Here is a 23,136-nt window from a genome sequence, read left to right on the forward strand (position 1 = left end):
AGAAAGGAAAAACGGGAGGGGGAGGGGTTTCCATGGGGGAGAACGAGGGAATTGAGGAGGAAGAGAACGCTCGTGAACAAGGCTAGGAGAGGTTCGAAGAGAATTTAATGTTCCACGCATAAAGGTTTTGGGAAAATCTGGTTTTCGTAAGGTGACTTACGCACATGAACGGAGGATGTAAGTGAAACATGTTTCATGCCACATTTGTTTAAGCAGCCCTACACCATGTGTAGTGGCATTATTTGACCGTTCCGGAGCTCGGAACTCACCAAACCACCAACAAGTCAAGAACATCCGTCCCCTTGAATCCAGGGCCACGCCGATTCCGGGACAAGAATTTACCACCTCACGTCGCATTTCCTTTTCTCCTCGTGCTCGCTCGCTCGCCCGCTCGGCCCCTCAAGTATACACTTGTCTAGCCTTCCACACGCTAGACAACAAACGCGAACCCGCGCCTCCCCCTCTGCTCTGCCTGCGCCCGCCCGCCCGCTCACAGGCGCTGCCTGGCAGTGCCATTACTGCCCCCACCCGTCTCTCCGGGCCCGAGCACGCCAGGGGCACCGGATTCCTCGTCATGGCCGGTGACCGCCGCGGCGGCTCGCCCACGGTGGAGGGCCGGCGGGGGATCCGGCGCCTCCTGCTGCCCCGCGGGGAGGCCTCCTCCTCCTCCTCCTCCTCGGTGCCGCTGCCTCCCCCGGCCGCGGCCGAGGTAGGGCGGAGGAAGGGCTTCGCCGCCGCGGCGCTGCGCGGGCTGGGCTGCACGTCGGCCGCGGCCTCGCAGGCGTACGCGCCAGGGGCGGGCTCCGCGGCTGCGGCGGCCGTACGGTCCTCGGCCGACTGGCACGGGCGGCGGAGGAAAGGGAAGGACAAGAGGAAGGAGAGGGGAGGGGGAGGCGGAGGCGGCCTTGTGGGCGGAGGGATCGGCGGCGACGTGTGGTGCGCCCCGGGGATACCGTTCGCCGCGGAGGCGTCGTCCGTGGACTGCGTGGTGGCGCGCCACCAGATGCTGGGGAGGGGCCGCGGCGGCGACGCCGAGAGGCCGCACAGAGAGGTGAGTGGCAGATGCTTCCTGGCTTGTTTGGATCTGCTCGCGCTCACGGCTTGTCCATTTCGCAGGATTGCTTGTTGTTCTTGCTGGTTAGTTATTCTCAGTTTTCTTAGCACCATTTCTCATGTGTGTCTGTTTTTGTGCTTTTTTTGAACTCGTTTTTTGTCTGTTGCTGAAAAGAAAGCGTGTGTTCTCCTCCAAGCATTCAGATTTTCTGGTGGCTGTTCTGCTCCGAAATCTTCCATTTCAATTTCACATTTGCGCCCTTAAATGCAATGTTCTGTTTAAGCATCTGAAACAGTGCTCCACGACCACGTTTGATGCCACCGAATTCTCCGTATGCAAGTGGGATGAATGAATCTCTCGCCATGTTCTGCCAGCCAGCTGACGCTGCGTTTCTCATGTGACATCCATCCACAGCGGCCCTGCCTGTCCCGGAGGGCGAGCATGCAGGAGCAGATGTCCTCGTCCTTCATGGAGTCGCCGCCGCCGCCGCCGCTGCATCACCTGGACGGCCCCTTCTTCGGCGCCGACCTGCTCCCCTCCGCGCGCCTCCGCCGGATGCGCGGCTACCGCCCCTCCCCCGGCGGCCTCGAAGAAGAGGTACGATACAGCACACCAGCCTCAGCACCAGTACTAAATACAGCACACCAGCCTCAGTACCAGTATCGCCTTGCGTTTGCTTGCACGCTTGACCCGCATCTAATGCCTTCCCCGCCTCGGCGTCCAGCGGTCGGTGCGCGATTACGTTGCCATAAGATTCCCGTGCGTATGATAATGCTACTACTAGTCTAGCCAGGGTTGTCATTGTGTGTGATCTGACAATGTTCGTGCCTGTAACCCCTGGGCGTTGGAGGTGGTTGACTTGCTTCTTTCGTGCGCTAAACGTGACGTGAGACCGTGGCCTTCTCGTTGGTTAACTAACGAACCCATGATTAAGCGGCTCCGGCCACGGAGCTCCGCTGCGCTGTGTGGCCATGGAGAGAGACCTGTCGACCATGGCATGCAGATGCAGACTACCAAGTGCAAATGCTAGAGACACACTTGCGCTCAACCATGGCCACGCTGATGATGGTGACATGGTCGGTCAAATGGTGTTCAAACTATGCTGTTTCGGAACTCTGGGGAAGGGGCGTGGTGGATGTGGAACACCTGAGCATGACAACCCATAATGTGACTTTATTTTCATTCATTCTCTTTTCGGCATGCTGTTCTAGCGGATCGTACAGTAGGTGGGGAATGGGGATGGGCATTCTGGTGGGTGAATGATGGCTTTCAGACTTTGCCTCGGCGGTGCCCAGCTCGTCTGCCTGACTCGACTGGTCTTTTGCTGCTCAGGGGGGCCGGGCACCCTCATGATTTGCCTGTTGCTTCAGTCATAATCAGATCTCATGTTGTGGCCATTCCTTGTGTATTTCGTGATCACCTGGCTGGTGAGGGCTCTTATCTTATTGTTGGATGTGAAGATCCACCGGCGTTTCTTGTCCCTGTAGGCAACTATCAAAGATACGCAGAATGCAGAAAGTGGGTGGGGCAATTTAACATGCTTAGGGCAGGTGACATTTCCTAATTGGTTGGTTGGAGGAAACCTCTTTCTTGGTCTTGCCACTGACCCATGGGTCTAAGCGTGATACTAACTGAGAAATGAGCTACCCATTTGCATGCTACCTGAAGTATAACCTTTATAACCTTGTTGCATGTATTTTGGAGAGAAAATCGTAGAAAAATACACGATAAAGATAAAAGTATGAAATAATCGACATGTTATCCATGGGCCTGAAAGTACCAATTTGTAGTAAGCCATATCATGTTGATAATGCTCACTTCTTTATTCTTTCATGCTTGTTACCATAAATTGAACATTTTTAATGGAAGCATGCCCATCATCTAAGGTCATGGGTGTGCAGTGATTTCTGTCTAATGAAATGCAAGCAGGCTATGTCAGTTTCGAATGCTTACCTTTCTCATATGTATGGCAGATCATGATGTTTCAGACAAGAGTGTTGTTGGGAGGAATGAATGTGTATGATCGGTACCAGGATTGGCGCCTCGATGTCGACAACATGACTTATGAGGTCTGTCTTCCTCCCCCCCTCCCGTGTTCTGTAACAACACTTGGCATCATCATCGTGATGAACCAACTTCGTCTTAACAGGAGTTGCTTGAGCTTGGAGAAAGAATAGGACATGTCAACACAGGGCTACGCGAGGATGAGATAGTTCGCAACCTTAGGAAGGTCAAGCCTGATTCGTCATTCCAGTTTCCGACGGAAGTGGAGAAGAAATGCAGTATTTGTCAAGTACGCTCTCGCAGTTCCCGCTGCTTCTCTTTATATACATCGTTTGTGCAAGTGTTTAAACCGGGTCTGTCTATTCTGATGGATGTTGCAGGAAGAGTTTGAAGCAAATGACGAGATGGGGAGGCTGGGCTGCGGCCACAGCTACCATGTTTACTGCATCAAGCAGTGGCTTTCTCAGAAGAACGTTTGCCCGGTTTGCAAGACCGCTGTCACCAAGACTTGAACAAGTCCCGACCCCGGGCTACACCTATTGTGTACCTGGGTGGACCTAAAATGAAAAGTTTCACTTTGTTGCGTCTTGTACAGTCCGTTACATGTATTATTATTGTCTAAACACATCGTCCATTCTTTTGCATTTCCAGATAGAAATGCCATATTGCGGCCATCTTTTATCAAACATATGGGTTCTGATGCGCTCCTTTAAGATGATGATGTGATGTCCAAGCGTTTTGCAGAACAGACCTAGGCTCAGGTTGCTGAATTGTGCTGTAGTGCTTATTTTTATACTAATTTGTAGTGAAAAATTAGCCACAAAAGCAGACAAAGCGGATCAAGCAAACACTGAAAATAGATAACGGGTTTCTAATCCACTGAATTTTATTAAACTTCTTGGGCTATCTACAAGCAATAGCGAAATATTATTTCCTCTCTTGCATGAATGTGAGTGTCAGCGAGCCATGCGGATGTAAGAGCATTTACAGCAGCAATTTCCAAAATAGATGACCCAACTTTGTACTAACTTTAGTACAAAGTTGGATCATCTATTTTGAAATGGAGGGAGTACAAATTTGAACCCTCAAACATCCGCCGACCGGAAGGGCCTCAAATTTGGCCATTTGCAACCACAAACCCTGTCCAAATCACCTAATACATGCAAACCCATGCACGTCGACCTTAGAAAGTGTAGTCCATGTTGGGCCGACGGGACTGTTAATAAACACCAAATAAATAGTTGTACTTAAGATTTTTCACATCCATATTGGGCCAACGGGTTTCAAATGTTTAGTCCCACCTTGCCACATGAGGAGCTGGTCGACTGGTTTAAATAGTCGGGCCGTCTAGCTGCGATAAGCTTCAGCCATCATTGCACCCTTAATTAAAAAGATGGACTATTACTATTAATCTTCTCTGCTTATTACAGAGAAAATTAATAGTCATGGCACGGCTCTTTTTGAATCACAATGTATCGACCGCACTATCAACATATATGAATGTTTTTATATCTCTTTCATTATAGTAGGGCTAGCAACGTACATGAACGAGATAAACTTGACGCTTAATGAACGCCACTGTCGAAGCAAAAGCACGCCAGAGCTTGCAACTTTGTTGCATCCTTCACACTATGTAGAGATGAGAGAGGAAGGAGATTCGGGTGGCTGCAGGTGAGACCGTTATGACCTGGAGCGGGGTGCCCGGCCGCCCTCGTATCGTCCCTACATCTAGTCCTGATTTGAGGGATACCGATTAGTCCGGACATTTAGGGATTAAGTGATAGGTCCGGTTGGATCAACTTTTTTTTGACCGGACGGACGTTTAGAAACTACATGAGGGGGTCGGGCTGTAGATGTTCTAAGGAAAAAAGACTGACATTTACACGAAGCACGATCTTGTGCAGAAGCGTGAGTATCTCGTGGAAATTAAAGTACACCACGAAAGTGGAAGCCAATTTGCCATCCGATTCCTGCCTTACAGACTCCGTCATATCATCGCACTTTTGCCAAAAAAAGATCGTCACACTAAGTAAAGAGGGTCACACACAGGGACGATTCTACTGGGCGGCTTTAACAGGCTCAAGCTCCCCCTCCAGCACTGTAAAATTTATTTCTACTACTAGTTTTAAGGCCCAGCCCAACTACTTGCAGGCCCAATCCAACACATATTTGCATGACCCAGGCAGCCCAGCCCGCTCTCCATTTTTTTCTAGATTCGCCACTGGTCACACATGAAAGTGTTCTGAAGAGATATAGGAAAGTAAACCACGATGTTTCGATCGCATACCCCACAGACATGTCAAAGGCGTAAGAAATGCAACAGATAGTATCAATCCTACCAGTATTGTACAGTCTACATATCCGGCCAAAACATCATACAATTTTAAGTGCTTCCATCAATACAAACATGATCGTACACTTTTATTTAATTTTGCTAACAATCATCAGTACCAGGGTAGGCGCGAAGCAAAATTTAGTTGAATCATCTTCAATCCCTCCTTTTGGTAATGTACATAGCATTTACAGGCGACACACTACACTAACGATCAACGGTTCTGAAGAAACAAACTAGAAGCTTGGTCTGCGCAAAGGAGACAGAAAAAAACACCTCTGCTACTCACCACTTCACTGACATTTTGGTGATTACAGTACCATCCGGTTCCAGTGTAGGATGACCATCGTGCAATGTCGTGTGGCAGTTCTGATGTATACAATGGCGTGTGGCAGTTCTGATGTATACGTGCAGTAAGAGCTTAAGAAGACACATCATCGTGTTGAGAGAGGAACTCTATTATGCAAGGGTACACTTCATGGACAGCCTACACGATAGCACAGAGCAATGTAAGAATCAAAGACTGAACTGGGTCCCTTAAGTACACACATATGCAGTTATGCACACATACCTTCCGCCCTCCAACCAGGTCATAATGTGCATAGTGAGGGCCTTCAGGTTTGCCAAAAACCTTATAGGTGACCAGATGCTGAGGAATTACTTTCACGGTTTCTGCAAATACAATGAAAAGTCAACTGTTAAAAGTAGATCTCCAACGAAATTCTGGAGCAACTCATAATCAAACAATGACAGTGTTATGGACAATAGGTCAAGGCCCAATGGCACGGTGTGGCATTGCTAAGCCTAAAACCAAACGCCCCATAAGCTAGGATTCGTCCCCAGGAATTACTATTCACCTGATAAGTATCAGGTCAACAGTACAGTGACCAACCATTTGAGGAGACAAGTATAGCAGGTTAAATAGTTAATAAAGGATATCTTTTTGGCAAGGCAAGTGGTGGGTGAATAGGAAGATAAGGATACTGTTCGTTAAGTTAGGATTGTATTCTTAGATACCAAGTTAGACTTTTCCCTACAAGGGGGCGCAGCCCCATATGGATGATCTCTCCTCATCCCCAGCCCCATGGCTGGCCAACCCTCTCTCCTCGAGCAGTACCCCACGTTGTCACATTCATCTGTCTTAGGAGTTAGGACTGGTGCCTATCTTAAGCACGTGACAGATAGTCTACGTATATTGTGTAAGACCACCACCCACTTGCGCAAGGTGGTATATTTTGAACACACCGTGGAACCTTGGTGACCCTAGGCTCCTGGCTTGTGAGCTTAATCCCAGTCCCAGCCCAAAAATTTGAAACTGGTCCTAATACGTTAAGTACTAGGTGACAAATGAGCTCTCATTGCAAAACAACACGTTAAAATGGAACTTGTTGCCATACCGTAAACAGCTTCTGGGGGGCAAATCAGATCCTCGTCTCCAGCAAGGGCAAGCACCGGAACTTTGATTTTCCCTAAATGCTCTTTGAAGAAAAAAGTACCAGCCCTGTTTCGCAGCCCACCGTCACGGAATGAGGTCGCCAACTGTAATAACACCTTTGCTGGTACTGTGCCTGAATATTACATCAAGTTGTCACAAGAAATGTGAGAGCTTTTGTAGTAAAACTAACCATATAAAGATGAATTATCATGGTCAATTGTGCTGTGGCGTTTGGTAAAACTCGCTTAAAGTCTGCAGCTGCCCTATTATCTTCTTTAAAAGATGATTATAACAGTCAAACTTGACAAGTTTAGTGCACAACATATGGGTAGCATCTAATGCCTTGAATCCATCACCTTGCACTAAGATGAAACTGTTAAGGAGATAACAACCTCACCAAATGCAGGTAATGCAAGATAACAACTGCACTCATGTGTGTAAACTATGCAACTTCTTCTGTTATCCAGGACATATCATACGTTCATACTATACTTGTATGTATGGCAAGTTAGCGGCTTCCATAGAGAAGACAAATATAGGCCTCGACTTACAGAAGTTATTCAAGATGAGCTTTGAAAGCAGTTCAGGATCCATCATATCCTTGGCTGAAATTTGAGAGCGTAGCAGTGACAATATGTATGGTGCACGAGATGATATAGGATAAGTGGTTGATAGTAATGTTCCTAGAGGGACAGCAGGAACACGCAACATCTCAGCTGGATCTGCCTAATAAAGAACAATGAAGATTAGGTTCCTGTCCATGTATTGAATATGTCAACCTGCTTGATGGTCAACTTACAAGAGGCACAAATAACTTGAGCGAGGAGTTGGATGTTGTGTAGTCAACTGATGAGGCCAGAGTAACAATAGCTGCCAGCTCTGGATCAGCCCCTTCGAATCCTTGTGAAGCAAAGAAAAAAAAAGGAGAGATGGTACTTAGTGCCATGTATTGGTAATAAAATCTGATCTTCCGATACAAAAGCAAGCTTAGAAGAACAAAAAATTAAGACCATAGTAGTAAAAATCACAAGGGCATCTGTAATGGAAGAACATATAATAAAATATTCTATGTAGAACTCGTAAATCAGCTGGTAGGAAATAATGTAAATGTACTGGAAGTGTGTCCTGAAATGGAGAAGAAACTAAAACAAATAACTGGCTGCAACAAACCTAATTTTATATGGCGAAGTTATACCTCTTTAATTTTAAACGAAGGCAATATTATCATTGAATATGAACAGGAATTTATCACAAAATAAAAAGGAAGAAAAACAAAAGCCTATATTCCCACGTAAGAACGCCTATGATGGTATAACCCTAACACTGGTAGTGTGCCAATTACTAGCCTCATCCCTAATGTTGCACAGTTGGAAGTTGCTCAAGTTTTGGACAATCCTGAAACCGTTCTCTTTCCAAATCTACCATGAGACAAGCAAGAGTGCAAAACCAGGGTTGCTGGTACTAGTGATCGCCAGTCATCATCCATGGACCCACCATCCCGCTAAACACTGCCAATTACTAACCTCATCCCTAATGTTGCACAGTTGGAGGTTGCTCAAGTTTTGGACAATCCTAAAACCGTTCTCTTTCCAAATCTACCATGAGACAAGCAAGAGTGCAAAACCAGGGTTGCTGGTACTACTGATCGCCAGCCATCATCCATGGACACACCATCCCGCTAACCATAAGGAGGCTTTTACCCAGCAGGCCAGCACGGACGGCGGTTTAGTCTATGGGGTACCTTCTTTTTGTGTATGTCGCTTTCATTTGAGACTATGCTTGTTGCCTGTAAAGGATGTGTGCATCTCGTTATGTAGAGGCCAGGAGTGAATTCACACGGCTGTATCACCTTGATGAGGCCGTCTATAAAAATCCCTTTATCGAAAAATCTTTCCAACCTTGACAAGATTTGACCAATGTCTGGATGATGGCAGTCCATTCAACTTTACCAAGCAAGCTCTATTTAAAGGAAGCGCTAGCAGGAATAAGTCACCAAGGACTAGATAAAGCAGACACGACAGGTTGCCGTGATTTCTTAATACTATAGTTGAGTGTGTTCATGACTTAGAACTTTGCCTTTGCTTTAATACGCAATGGCCAAAAGCTATGGTACAAGGGACAGTTCCTGAGAGGCTTCCAGACCCCCATATCAAACAAACAAACAAATAAAATTCAAAGGCATCCATGGATGCTTGTGGAAATAATTACAGTTAAAAATGGAAGTGTAATATTGGTGTGTTATACTTCAGCTATCCTAGCCTCACTACTAGTTGAAGATGTGAAATATTCAATTTGCTAAAACGAAAAAAGTTGTTTGCCCTGCTCTAAGAAAGATTAACAGAAAACCCAAAAAGGCACAGGTTAATGAAACATACCACACTTCGAAACCATTGCATACAACAAGATTCCTCCCATAGAATGACCAATAGCAAGCAATTTTCCATCCTTGGGTACACTCTGCTGTTTTATATAATCTATCTGCACAAACAAAAAATCACCATACTTCTTACTAAGCAGTTCAAGGTACCTTCAATTAATCTCTCAACCGTAAAGGGTATGTCTACAAACCGCTGCAGGTACATCCTCCTCCAGGTAATGGTCAAAGTCCCAATCATAACTAATAATCAGCTCCAACTGCTTCTGGAGATCTTCTATGGTTGCGGAGAGGCGTTCTTGCCAGCCAAATAACCGAGGGGAAACATTTTGTTGACCTTCCCCAAGAATCTTCACGAGGCGCTGACTTAATTGGCTAATTTGATCATATATTGCTGATGTCTGTGGCAATTCCATCAACCCTAGAAATTTATCTGCAACCTCCTCAAGACTACTAGTTAATGAGGCATCAGGGACAAGTTCTGTCACTCGATCAAAAAAACTGTCAGTGATGTTTCTCAGTTGGCTATCTCTTACATAGCCTGAAAATGTTACACTCAATTGTGCCAAAGCATTTGCTAACTTTGTCACCAGTTGTGGTTCTTCTGATGTGTTTGTTTCTAGCACATTCGTGTCTGTTAGTACTGGAACTTCAGAACTTTGAGGTTCATTAGTTGACATATCCTTGGCAGGAGGAACAACATTTACTTTCTGTGTCAAAATTTTATCCACACCTGAATTAGAGGACATGTCAGACTTGGTGCTAGCTGCAGCTAATTCTGATCCACGTGTGCTGAGGCCTGCACCACGCAACTCAACAATCCATGTATCAAACCCTTGCATAGACATATGACGGGCAAAGGAAGCCTGTCATCATTTCATTTGTATCAATGGAAGTCCAGGGTAAAGGGGAAGCCATAAAAGAAATGCCTACAAACATGGCAACAATAACAAGGAAGACAGTAGATGTATAACTGTTTCTTTCTTGAGTGTAACATATATTAAATATAATACAAAAAAGACAGGTAATTATGGACCAACCATAAAATTCAGAGGCAGGAAATGTTTTTGAAATAGTTTGAGCCCTGTGATACAAGCACACCAGCAATTACACCTTTCATTTGACTCTTGAAGAGTGCACAAGCATAGTCTTAACTGCAAGCTTCATAAGTTCTACAGATTCCCCTTCTTAAATCGTGTACAATAAGCCAACAACTTAGGCAAACATTCCTACAACAGTTACTGGAAAACTGAAGATACGGCTTTTGTTTTCCGTTAAATATGTGTTGTTTCCATACTTGTGCAAGAAAAGGTACTTCATTGCCATCTAGCTGCATCCCAGTTATGCAAGTAAACCCCAATTGCGGCTCTAATAAATTTCATATTAGCAACATATGAATTCATAACTATCCGCAGTATAATTAAACACTATGTTTTGTTCACAATAAATTTCATAACAACTACTCCCCCGTACCAAAATGTAAAGACCATTTTTGACACTATGATAGTTATACTATATTTTGGGATGGAGGGAGTACATGTAAGCGTTTTCAAATTTTGGTACTTCTAGGTCTGCTGATTGCTATATCCCTGGAGGTGTGCTAGGATGCATTTTACTGCAATTGCAATTAGCCAATTACAGTAAAACAATAAAGATGCCGATAAATATAATACAAACTTCTCTTGAAGAGTGGATTTTGTGTTTGTTTGTTCATAACACTCGGTTTACTCCATGATATGCTTACTGAACTTTCCTTTCTAAATTTTTTCTTATCTTATTTCCATACTTCTGTCGCCCCATCCGCATATGGGTGGAGAACCCGTCGCTGTCTCTGCTGTGATACCGGAGGCTCTAGGGAAGTCGGAGGAGAGAGCACTCATCTCGGGGTGGGCTTACTACAATTAATTTCATTGTATTTACATTACAGAATACATCAAAATTAAAACTGAATTAAACTACAGGATAAACAGAGTAAAATGAACTAAAGGACCACAAAAAATGGACGGAACCTCGTCAAAGGGCCGGGAGCTCCCGCAATTTCATTAAGAATAGAGTTGATCCACTTAATGAGGGAAACCGGATCCAAAAATCATACAACACTCAGTTTAAATAAGGAAACCCGAGTGAAAACCAAAAACAAACACAAAAGACACAAAAGAAACTAGAGCTTGAGGATGGGGGTTTAGATGGACAGGTCGAATCCTCATGATACGTGAGTCCAAGCTAAAAGATGGCTACCAGTTTGCATTTGCAACATCATTATACAAGCAATTTACAGAGATTAATCAAACATCATATGGATTTCTTCACAAAGAAAACAAAATGTACTGTTTGCAGCGCGATTTATCGATAACAGTAGCGTAGTTATAGATCAACTCACCCCAGGGGACAGGTCGAATCCCACCGCATTGGTGGCCACACCGGACAGCAGCATCAGTGGGTGGTTCCTCTTGGGCGCCTGCACGAACCAAGCAAGCACGAGATCAACACCAAACAAAAGCAACCCTGACGAAGCCCGGGCCACCACCCTAGCACTGCACAGGATCAAGCACACACCTCAGGCGGCGGGCGGTACCTCCAGAGCGCGAGCCGCCACTCGGTGCCTGGCACGGGCGCGTAGTGCAGCTCGTCCGCCGTGCAGATCGCGGGCTTCGCCCCCTCCTCGCAGTCGCACGCCGCTGCCGCGGAGGCGAGGACACGCGAGGTGGAGGGCGAGGGCGAGGAGGGGGGCGGCGGCGGAGGTTCCGAGGCGCTGTGGGAGGCGAAGGCGCGGAGCCGCAGCGGCTGGGGAGGAGCGCACGGGGATGCCCGCACGATGGGGAAGGAGGAGAGGTGCGCCACGGCGGCGCCGGCGAGGAGGGCCCGGAGGCTGGCGCCGTGGAGGAGCGGCATGTCGTTGGGCGGTCGGAGTGCTCGCTTTGTTTCTGGCGTCTTCTCTTTGCTTCGTCTCCGATTTGGTTTTTACAACCCGGTCCGACCCCGACCGACCGACCGGTATGTGTGGGCAGCGGTGGTTCCATGTTGCGCCGGTAAATCCCCGCGGCCACGTTGGGTTTGACACGGTGGGTGCCTCTTGCCGCTAGGGTCGAGAACGGACGGAACTGAACACTTATCAGTTGTCACATTTGTTTGTCAGTGTATTTTAGCAGAAGCGAAAATGAACACTAAAATGACCGGAAGCGAAAATGAACACACAAAAACATGAACGGTCAGCTTGTTTGAACTGGACTCCTGGACCGTAAAGTTGTGATGCACAAATTCATTGACACGATAAATATGCATAACTTGCAGACCAATTCAAAACTACTGATGGTGTTTCAGATTAGGGGTCACTCACTAGTAACCATGTCGTCTTACAGTCACGTGGGCAGGGCCGAGGACCCCATCTACATGGTATCCACTTGGGTCGGGTGCAAGCTCGCCCAAACCTGCACCCGTCCTAATAATTTTTGCCCAAACCCGTACCCGCACCCCGGGTTTCATATTGTTCCCATACTCGTATCTGGCCGGGTGCGGGCAATACCGCGGGAGAAAATACCTATCTCGGCCACCTTTCATTTCATATTCTGGCATGCATTATTTCGGCATTTCAGTGTGTAAAACACAACATTTCAGCATTTCAGTATATAAACATAACATTCCAGGATGTGTTTGTTCACTGGAGCTCGAGGCATGGCGGAAGGAGGTGCTCTGGCAGCCTGGCGGTGCTCGCGTGGAGGAGATGGAATGGAGAACAGGCGGTGGAGGGAGGAGATGGCTTGGTCTGTTGGTTGTCTAGAGTGGAAGGAGGAGACGAGGAGATAAGGGAGGTGGCCGGTCGCATCACTGCATGCCTCGACCACGACCGGTGGATCCTTCCCTAGGGTTTGTGACGGAAGAGAGATGGGGACGAAGGAGGTTTCTCTGGTGTGAGTGACAACGCGGGAGGGGTACGGGGAGGGATTTCGGGTCGAGGCTGCGGCTGAGTAAAGCGACCTTAGAGTTTTCGCATTTTTAGTGAATTACATATAGGGCCTACCTGTCATAATGAATAAGCATATAGGTATGCGAGTAAGGATATTGCCTTCCCATACCCGTACCCGACTTACCCGATGGGTATAATTTTTTCCTAATGAAAAACCAATGGGTAATTATTTACCCTTATCCTATAGGGTTGTTACCTGTTCAGGGTAACCAACACGTGGCAGCCATTATAACGGGTTGTCGTTAAGCTGTCGAGTGTCGGTTTTGAATCTGATACCTGTTAATAGCCTAAACCAATGACGATTTTTCACGCGCCAATTTCTCATTCGCTGACGGAACCGAAACCATGCGTCAGCTCTACGCGAGGTAGCAGGTATCTGTTGTCATATTGAGGAGCCCATGGCGCATAGAAGGAATATTTTTCAAAGACTTAACACATACTCCAAGACTTAATGTCGTCTACAACACATGTTACCTTATACTCCCTCCATTCCTCTATGTAGTGCGCCTTATTTTTTTAGCAAAGTTCCACAATGTAGTGCACGGTTGGAGTATTGGATGAAAATACCGCTGGCTGGGTTGGAAGTGTGTGCCTGGGAAGTTTCCATCGCTGGGCACATGCATGTGGACATACTTGGTGGAGGGGATCAGCCTATGAGGGTCCAAAGTACACATGCCACCACACTCGTTGGTATTGTAGTTAGGACGAAACACGCAATATATAAAGGAGCAGAGTGAGTACTTAGTCAACCTTGTTGTAACCTACCCCCCAGTACCTATATGAACCAGGGGATGGGATTCGTAGATTACATCATCGATCTCGTGATAGATCAACATGTACTTTGTACTCTATCCCAAATTAATACAACACAAGTAGGATGTAGGGTTTTATCTCTTTGAATTTGGGTAAAACCTCGTGTCTCCATCACCATCGTATCAAGGCTACTAGCTTGGGACCCTCTACCCGAGATTTGTCGAAATTGACTCCGTCAATAGCGACTACCTTTTCTTCTCATGCAACTTTAGCACCAGGATATGTAACTGTTTGAAGATTAGCTGGGGAGTTGGTACCTCCATTAGAGAGGGATTTTGGTCATCCATTTATTTTTTGCGAAACACATCATAGATATAGACACTCTCACATACATACACTCGCATATATGAACGCATGCACGCACATCCTATCTGTATGAGCACCTTCGAGAGACTGTGCCGAGGCGCCTCGCTGTCAACGAGAATGTTCCTCCCCACTGAAAAAAATAAATTCATTAAATCCAGGAAAGTGCACCCATGCCAAGTCTAATACTTGAACCCAAGTGGGCAAGTTTCCCACAAGGAACCTGACCATCTAAGCTACGCTCAGGTCATGCCATCCCTTCTTCTTTGAAGTGGTCATTTCTATTGCTTGAAACATCTGGCTCATTAGAAATAGAAGATTTTTGTCGGGAGAAGCCATCCTTCCTTTCTTGGAAATGTGAATTTGTACATGATATCTCTCTCCCCTCCCTTAGGGTTAAGGCTTCTGTAAAGCCCAAGCTTCTGGGTTGGATCGATGGCCTCCATTAGTTTTTAGGTAAGGATAACATGTATATATTTAGATCCCCTCCTTTTCTCTTTTTGCTTTTCATTGTAGCTTTGTAAACTTTTCGGGACTTGCAATTAGACCTTTTGCAAGAAAGATTGCGGGGCTTTTGCACATTATAGTTAGTTAAAAAAAGTACACATGTGTAAAACTGGCTTCATTGTACTTGTACAAGTTGATGTTGATCATTACTTGTCGTTAACCGTGAATAACCATTCTTTAGCTATTCGTAACATTGCAACATCTAAAAACCATGGGAAGCTATTATTAATAATTGTACACCATTATGGTGGCAATTCTTCACGACTAACATAGCAATATATTGACAAAATCTAGCAACTAGTGGTGGAAAATAAATTCATCAAAATATGACAACATGAAATCTTGTTTTGAAGCCCTCGTTGGGATGAACTCACCGGTGAAGACATATCATTAATCGGATTAGGTTTGTGATTAATACGATGGTGTCAACAAAAACTCGAGATTTTGCAAGTATGTATGTGCTCTTTCTATAAGGAGAAAAATCTCATGAAAGTGATAACACGAAAAGACTTACATGCATACGGTATGCAGACCCCCCCCCCCCCCAAAAAAAAGTGCCACAATATAATCATCTATTATACTACTCCACTGTTCTAGAATGTGGTGCATATATAGTTTTTGAAAAGTTGGATAGAGTTCTTATGTCTCTATCTTTTGAAACTATCTTTCCTTTGATGTTTCTTAGACCTTACCTAGAATACTATTTGATCATGCACCCTTGCTGATGGATTTTGGTTTAAATTTACCCAAGATTGTTAAACCTGTTAAGTTTGAGTTGTATTGGTTCCTTAGAGAGGATTTGGATGCTGCAACGAGGAGTGTTTAGTGTGATGTTTATCCTGGGAAAACACATAAGGACACATGGCACACCAGAAAAAGAATCCTTAGAAGAAATCTTAAAATATGGAATCCGAATTATGTATCGTTGTATAAAAAATAGAATGTTTTCCTTACTAGTAAGATAGATGAAATAGATAGGGATAGTGAGGTTTTTGGCTTAACTAGAGATAAATATCTGGAAAGGAAAAGCTTTTAAGGGGTTTTTAAATAAGATTAATAAAGAGGAAGAGATCAAATGGCTGCAGAGATCTAAGAAGAATTAGTTGTTGGAAGGAGATGCTTTAACTTCTTACTTTATTTCTAAGGCTAGTAGTAGGAAGAGGAAGAACATAATTATTTCTCTTAATACTGATAACAATGAAACTATTCAAGGGGATAAAGACCTTCTTCTTTATGCTACTTCTTTTAATAAGAATTTGTTTTGGTCCCGCCACTCATATGCTAGATATTTCTCTTGATATTGACATGCCAACATTATGAGATGAGGTAGATAGGACAAAGTGGGATAGAGCTTTCACTTTAGATGAAATTAAAACTGCTGTTTTTGAGATGAAACATAGTAAGACACCAGGACCTGATGGTTTGCCTATGGACTTTTACTAGAAGTATTGGCACATCATGGGACCTTATTTGTTGGACCTATTCGGTGATTTTAAGAAGGAAAGTTAGATTTAGCTAGATTTAACTATGGAGTCTTAGCATTTATTCCAAAATGTGGGGATGTTGAGACTCTTTAACAATATATGCCAATTTGTCTTCTTAATTTAAGCTTTAAGATTTGCACTAAAGTATTGAATAATCTATCTACTACTCCTATAAAAGCACGAAGTGCGGAGATCCAATGCAACATCCTATCCATCTACCGATTTCTGTACGGTTCGGATATGCTCGCTAAAACGTGTTTGATCCAAAACATGCATTTAGCAACCGCCAGCGTGCCGCGCAAAACAAATTTTCGTGTAGCTGCCCACGGCCCACCCCAAACGCATCTCCCGCAACCTCCAGTTGCCGCACACCCCGACGCCCAACTCTCCAACCTCCCTCCCCACACGTTGCGCTCCATCCCCGTCTACCCACCATCGAACCAGCCTCCACCCCACGCTACCGGCACCGCACGTCGCATGTCCGGTACACTGCCCCTCTCAGTCTGCATGGCATGCTGCATGATGCATGGCAGTGCGAATCTGGCTCTACAGAAGCGGTTGCCACCCATCCCGTTCCAGTTCCTTGCGCTAACCGAGAGGAAGGGAGGGAGCGGAGGAGCACGGAGACAATGCAGACTGTGGAAGAGGTAAGTAGAGAGCACCCCTCTTCCTTTTACACCTCCAATGAGATGATTTCATTTGAATATTAAATTATTCATACGCAATGCAACTTTACTGGAAACGGTAATTTAAGTGGGAAGCGGATTAGTTATGTGCGGAAGGATGCACTTCAATCACCATCAGAGGCCATGTTACTTCCTTTTCTTTGATTTCATCTGAATATCCCACCTTCTTAGTTAACTCGCTATGCAGTGGCTGCCAAGTACCATGAGCCGCAAGATGATACTGAAGATTTAAGTGAAGCGGCGCAACTGAATCAAGGGGACACAGTGGTATTTTCTTCTCTTCTTGAGACTCCTGCTATATTTATATTGTTACCCATGAGACCATGACTCCCTTGCATACAAAAATCTGAAATAAGAATTATGTCATTGTGATCTTGTGTGGGTTTATGATATCAAACAGAGGTGTAGCACCGCTGCAGGTGCTTCGTTCTAGGTGTTGCGCAAACACCATGAGTCCACGAGGCTGTACAAACGAGTGATCGAGTAATAAATTTCTTCACAGTCAAGTAATAAATGAGTGAGTCAATTAATAAACTTCGACTCCATTGTGCAGTTTTTGCCTCGACGATGCAGCCGCTGCCAATCCCTTCGCTGAGATTTAGATTTTTTTTCTTTCCCGTTTCAGTGTGTTTGGATTGGATCGTAAGATGCTCTTCTCTTATCGAAGTTACAACATAGGGCCTTTTAGAACATAGTGTTGGTCAAACGGGCCTAGATTTTTTTGTATGATTCACTTTCTATCCTTGGTGGTAATTTACATAGCTTGCTCATTTGCTGTGTTTCAGTGGAAGAATATACCATGTGGGAAGATACTAGGCTTTCATGAAATTTTGGTTCCAGTGGGTGAAATTCTTGTTATAAAATGGTGATCTTGCTACTAAAATATGGCCTGAGGATCGAGGATGTACTTGTTATTGAGGACGAATTCTGCTGTAGGTTTGCATGTCGTTGGTTGCAAGGTGATAATAATTTCTGTAAGTGTAGACATATTTTTAGTAACCAAGCTATGCTTGCACGATGTATCATGTGAAATGAAGTTAAGAAATACCATGTCTCGATTCATGTGATTCTTACCTAACTAAAGGGTGATGGTGGGGTTTGTGCAGTTTAAAATGCTTGTAGTTCCATTTTTACCTTTGATGCGTATTTGTTTCCTTGATCCCTTTCTTGTTTTTCTTTTACAGCTTATCAATGCAATTTAACCGCAATTTGTATGCACATCTGCCATATAGTCTATCAACAATTTAACCTGGATTTGTTGTTTGATAATTTGATCTTTCTAGATTTTACTAACCTTGTCCCATCATATGTTTCTATCCAGAACTACGTTATAGTTTCCCTATGATTGCGCCAATTGTTAGTGCTATAGACAACTCCACTATCAATTCAGGTTTAGAAAATATCAGGAAATATAACAGCCCAACTCATCTTCTTCTCGCAAATGGATAACAACCTGAGCATGTGCCCGGTTTACATACCTGACATTTCAACAATGGCAGCTTGCTCCCTAGACGCCTCGCCAAATGCACCTCTAGAACAAGTATAGCCCCACACATATAGCCCTTCAGAAGCTCAAGGTGATTATCCGTTTCTTGATTCTTGTTCCTCCATCTTTGAATAGACGTAGAGTGATGCAACATCATCAAATACCATAATTGGGTTTAACTGGACATGGAAAATTTTAAATTTGCTCTGTAAGAAAAGTAAATTCCATGGTTCTAACATTGCATCTACTTCTGGCATACCTGCTTTTGTTACTTATAGAAAATCTTTTTTGCATTAATGAAACTTCTGTTGTCTTTGTAACTTTATTTGTTACTCCCATCTACAAATAATGCATCTAATTGAATCACTCGTTTACTACTTGACTGCAAATGAAATGTATTACTCAACTCACTCGTTTGTACAGCCTCATGGACTCATGGTGTTGGCGCAAGACCTAGAATGAAGCACCTGCAACGGTGCTACGCCACTGCTCGACATCATAAACCTACACGAGAACACAATGACATAATTCTTAATTTAGATTGTGTACGCAAGGGGGTCATGGTCTCATGGGTAACAAGATAAATATAGCAGGAGTCTCAAGAAGAGAAGAAAATACCACTATGTCCCCTTGATTCAGTTGACCCACTTCACTTAAATCTTCAGTATCATCTTGCAGGTCACCATGGCCATCTCATGGCACTTGGCGGGCACTGCACAGAGAGTCAACAAAGAAGGAGGGATATTCAGATGAAATCATAGAAAAGGAAGTAACATGGCCTCTGACGGTGATTGAAGTGCATCCTTGCGCACATAACTAATCCGCACCTCCAGAACAAGTATAGCCACACACATATAGCCCTTCAGAAGCTCAAGGTGATTATTTGTTTCTTGATTCTTGTTCCTCCATCTTTGAATAGACGTAAAGTGATGCAACATCATCAAATGCCATAATTGGTTTTAACTGGACAGGGAAAAATTCAAATGTGCTCTGTAAGAAAATTAATTAAATTCCATGGTTCTAACATTGCATCTACTTCTGGGATACCAGCTTTTGTTACTTACAGAAAAGTTTTTTTTGCATTAACGAAACTTCTGTTGTCTTTGTAACTTTTGTTTTTCCTCCCATCTACAAATGTTGCATGATGCATGAGTTTTATTTCAGGTGCTAGATGGGGTTATCTGTTGTGGAACTGGTGTTATTATAGAACTTTATTTTATCATCTGTCGATGTTTATAAACTTCTAAGTGCAGGCGGCGAGCATCTAAAGAAGCTTGTTTTGACCATGGGCATTTCTTTGGATCAGCGCTGCAAGAACATGTCACTTACAAGACCAAGATTTTTATCTTCCCAAGCTGTGCTCGCAAGTACACAGTATGGTGCATGTTTCTTTTTCTCTTTGTATTTTATATGTTCATATGTTTGCACCCCCTTAACTGCTCTCTTGTTCCAAGGCTGGTGATTCTACTCCAGATGAGCTTGCTACGACCATCCAGATCTAGGGCGACCATCACTCGTGGCGACAAGAAGCACTTGGTCGAAGTTGTGAAGGCTGTGGATGAGGTGAAGGCGTACAATGTATACGGCAAGCTCCGTGGTGAGAGGATGAACTAGCACCGGTTAGGAGCTCGGATGAAGAAGGCTACCCTCATGGAGAAAGAGGAGAAGAAGTGATGGGATATTTATGACAGCTTGGAGCCATACCTTGTTTGATTCCTGAATATACCTTTCGGCCCACTGTTCAAATCAGCTCTTCATTTATGTGCAAATTGTCAAACAATGTAGTTCAAATAATTAAGTTGTTATCCCAGGAATATTTTGCAAAACGATGTACTTATCATCTTAGATAATATATTTATCCATTTTATAGATGACATTTTCATATTTTTGAGAACGTATAGGTTGCATTATTTTATAACTATGGATGTTTGATGTAACGTGTGTTAGTCCAGATGCGCGTTGCACATGCAAGCTTACTAGTAGATTTATAAAAGTTGCAGATAAGATTGTAGCCCCTGTCCAAACTGCTTTTGTTTAGGGTAGGTACATTTGGGGTGGGGTTATAATTTTACATAAGGTTCATTTAAAAAGCGAGAATGCAATTTTGTTTAAAGTAGATTTTGAGAAAGCCTATGAAAAAATTAATTGGAATTTAATGAAATTTTCTATGATTAAAAAGTCTTTTATTCAAATTTATTAGTTGGGTAATGTAGACAATGGAGAAAGGGAAAATAGTTGTTATGGTAAATGATCAAATTGGTCCTTTCTTTGAAACAAAAAAAGGGTTTAGACAGGGAGATTCTTTCTCTCCTTTGGTCTCTAATATAGCCATGGATATTCTTAACTTACTTCTAATTAAAGCTCAAGATTTAGGATTGGTTCAAGGCTTGTCTCATAAATATGTTGATGGGGGTGTTAGCATGCTTCAATAGGTCAATGATAGAATTTTCAGGTTTCAGGATAACTTGGAGAGTGCTAGAAATGTTAAATTAATTTTGTGTTTGTTTGAACAACTTTCGGGTTTGAAGGTTAATTTTCACAAAAGTGAAGTTTACTACTTTGGGGAAGCTAGAGCTAAACAGGAGAGCTACTCTACCATTTTTACTTCTGTTGTAGGAAAACTACCTTTGAGGTATCTAGGAATACCCATAATGCAGTGAGGTTGTGCAATAATGATTGGAGCTGGCTGGAGGAGAAACCGGAAAAGAAACTTAGTATTTGGAAAGGTAGAAGTAGATCTTATGGTGGGAGGCTTATTCTGATCACCTATAGTCTAAGCAATATTCCTTTATATATATATATGATTTCTCTTTTTGAACTTCCCAAAGGCCCTGGTAAAAAAGGTGATTTTCTTTATGAAAAGGATGTTGTAGCAGGAAGAGGATAATGTTAAAAAGTATCATCTATTTAAGTGGGAAGATGTCTGTAGACCAAAAGATATGGGAGGTTTGGGGTGTAGGACTTAGATATAATGAACATCTGTTTACTTTGTTATGGAAATTGGAAAATGAGAAGGGAGTGTGGCAGGACCTAGTGAGGAATAAATATCTAAGGAAGTGCACTCTTAGGAATAGTAGGAGTAAACCTGGCCAGTCTCATTTTTGGCAGGGGCTCATGAAAGGTAAACCTATTTTTTGCAGTATAGTAGGAAGATGGTGAGCAATGAGGAAAGGACTTTGTTTTGGAATGATGTTTGGTTAGAGGATATGCCTTTGAGTTTGCAATTTCCTGGGTTGTATTTTCTCACTTTTAGTGTTGATTTTACTGTTGCGAAGGCTCTTTCCGAAGGCATGAGTAATATTATATTTAGAAGGATCCTTTGGGGAGACACGGCTGATATGTGGCATGAGTTAAAAGAAATTTGTAAGAATGTTGTGCTAACAAAACAAGAGGATAGGTGTTCCTGGCTGTTAGATAAAGCTGGTAAATTTATTATTCATTCTTTGTACTTAGTTTTAAAAACTAATCAGGTTCCTTGGCCTCATAGAAAGTTGTGGTATGTTAAAATCCCTTTGAAGATTAAGGTGTTTCTTTGGTTAGTCTTCAAAATTAGTTTACTGACTAGAGATAATTTGGCCAAACGAAACTAGAAAGGGAAATATGTAAGCTGTAGCTTTTGTGATCATAATGAAACGGTAGAACATCTATTTTGTACTTGTGTGGTTGCTAAATTTTGTATGGGGTGTTGTAGGGAGTGAGGGAGTCCTGGATTAGAGGGTGCCTGGATAGCCGGACTATACCTTCAGCCGGACTCCTGGACTATGAAGATACAAGATTGAAGACTTCGTCCCGTGTCCGGAGGGGACTTTCCTTGGTGTGGAAGGCAAGCTTGGCGATGCGGATATTCAGATCTCCTACCATTGTAACCGACTTTGTGTAACCCTAACCCTATCCGGTGTCTATATAAACCGGAGGGTTTTAGTCCGTAGGACAGAATCCAACATACAACAATCATACCATAGGCTAGCTTCTAGGGTTTAGCCTCCTTGATCTCATGGTAGATCTACTCTTGTACTACCCATATCATCAATATTAATCAAGCAGGACGTAGGGTTTTACCTCCATCAAGAGGGCCCGAACCTGGGTAAAATATTGTGTCCCTCGTCTCCTATTACCATCCACCTAGACGCACAGTTCGGGACCCCCTACCCGAGATCCGCCGGTTTTGACACCGACATTGGTGCTTTCATTGAGAGTTCCTCTGTGACGTCGATTTTAGGCCCGATGGCTCCTTTGATCATCAACAACAATGCGGTCCAGGGTGAGACTTTTCTCCCCGGACAGATCTTCATCTTCGGTGGCTTCGCACTACGGGCCAATTCGCTTGGCCACCTGGAGCAGATCGAAAGCCACGCCCCTAGCCATCAAGTCAGATTGGGAAGTTTAAACTACACGGCTGACATCCGCGGGGACTTGATCTTCGACGGATTCGAGCCACAGCCAAGCACGCCGCACCGTCTCGATGGGCATGATCTAGCTCTGCAGCCGAACAGTACCCTGGGGGCCGCACACGCTTTTGTTCCGAACCTCGATTCGGAGCCTACTGCGCCAATCGAGGATGAGTGGTTGGATGCCGCCTCGGGGGCTGCGATCTCAAAGGCGATCGAGCCGAACACCAGCCCCGCACTCCGCAAGGCCTGTGACTTCGAGGGGCCGGATTCCTCTCCGGACTCCGAGCCCTCCGCGCGCCTGCC

The 23,136-nt window shown here is 44.1% G+C and overlaps 2 protein-coding genes across 6 annotated transcripts; one reads left to right on the forward strand and one right to left on the reverse strand.

The window, feature by feature from the left end:
• The first annotated feature begins 367 nt into the window (after window positions 1-367).
• Window positions 368-3,791, forward strand: LOC125544491 (E3 ubiquitin-protein ligase MBR2-like). Of its 2 annotated transcripts, XM_048708203.2 has the most exons (5): window positions 393-1,051; window positions 1,469-1,651; window positions 3,028-3,123; window positions 3,204-3,347; window positions 3,439-3,791. In XM_048708203.2, the coding sequence occupies exons 1-5, from the start codon at window positions 575-577 to the stop codon at window positions 3,568-3,570; spliced, it is 1,032 nt and encodes a 343-aa protein (XP_048564160.2). In that variant the 5' UTR covers window positions 393-574; the 3' UTR covers window positions 3,571-3,791. The 2 variants fall into 2 exon arrangements, with proteins under 2 accessions (XP_048564161.2, XP_048564160.2); XM_048708204.2 differs by lacking the exon at window positions 1,469-1,651 and having other exon boundaries at window positions 368-1,051.
• Window positions 3,792-5,454: 1,663 nt separating this feature from the next.
• Window positions 5,455-12,234, reverse strand: LOC125544500 (uncharacterized). Of its 4 annotated transcripts, XM_048708215.2 has the most exons (10): window positions 11,756-12,176; window positions 11,580-11,657; window positions 9,933-10,065; window positions 9,394-9,632; window positions 9,201-9,303; window positions 7,625-7,725; window positions 7,377-7,551; window positions 6,788-6,958; window positions 5,962-6,062; window positions 5,455-5,877 (listed from the first exon to the last, which is right to left on the reverse strand). In XM_048708215.2, the coding sequence occupies exons 1-10, from the start codon at window positions 12,089-12,091 to the stop codon at window positions 5,812-5,814; spliced, it is 1,503 nt and encodes a 500-aa protein (XP_048564172.1). In that variant the 5' UTR covers window positions 12,092-12,176; the 3' UTR covers window positions 5,455-5,811. The 4 variants fall into 4 exon arrangements, with proteins under 4 accessions (XP_048564172.1, XP_087403540.1, XP_048564171.1 ...); XM_087547414.1 differs by lacking the exon at window positions 9,933-10,065 and having other exon boundaries at window positions 11,775-12,234; XM_048708214.2 differs by having other exon boundaries at window positions 9,394-10,065; window positions 11,756-12,177.
• Window positions 12,235-23,136: the final 10,902 nt, after the last annotated feature.

The sequence above is a fragment of the Triticum urartu genome, chromosome 3A (genome assembly GCF_056163025.1).
Source record: "Triticum urartu cultivar PI428250 chromosome 3A, HENAU_Tu73, whole genome shotgun sequence".
Classification (NCBI taxonomy): domain Eukaryota; kingdom Viridiplantae; phylum Streptophyta; class Magnoliopsida; order Poales; family Poaceae; genus Triticum; species Triticum urartu.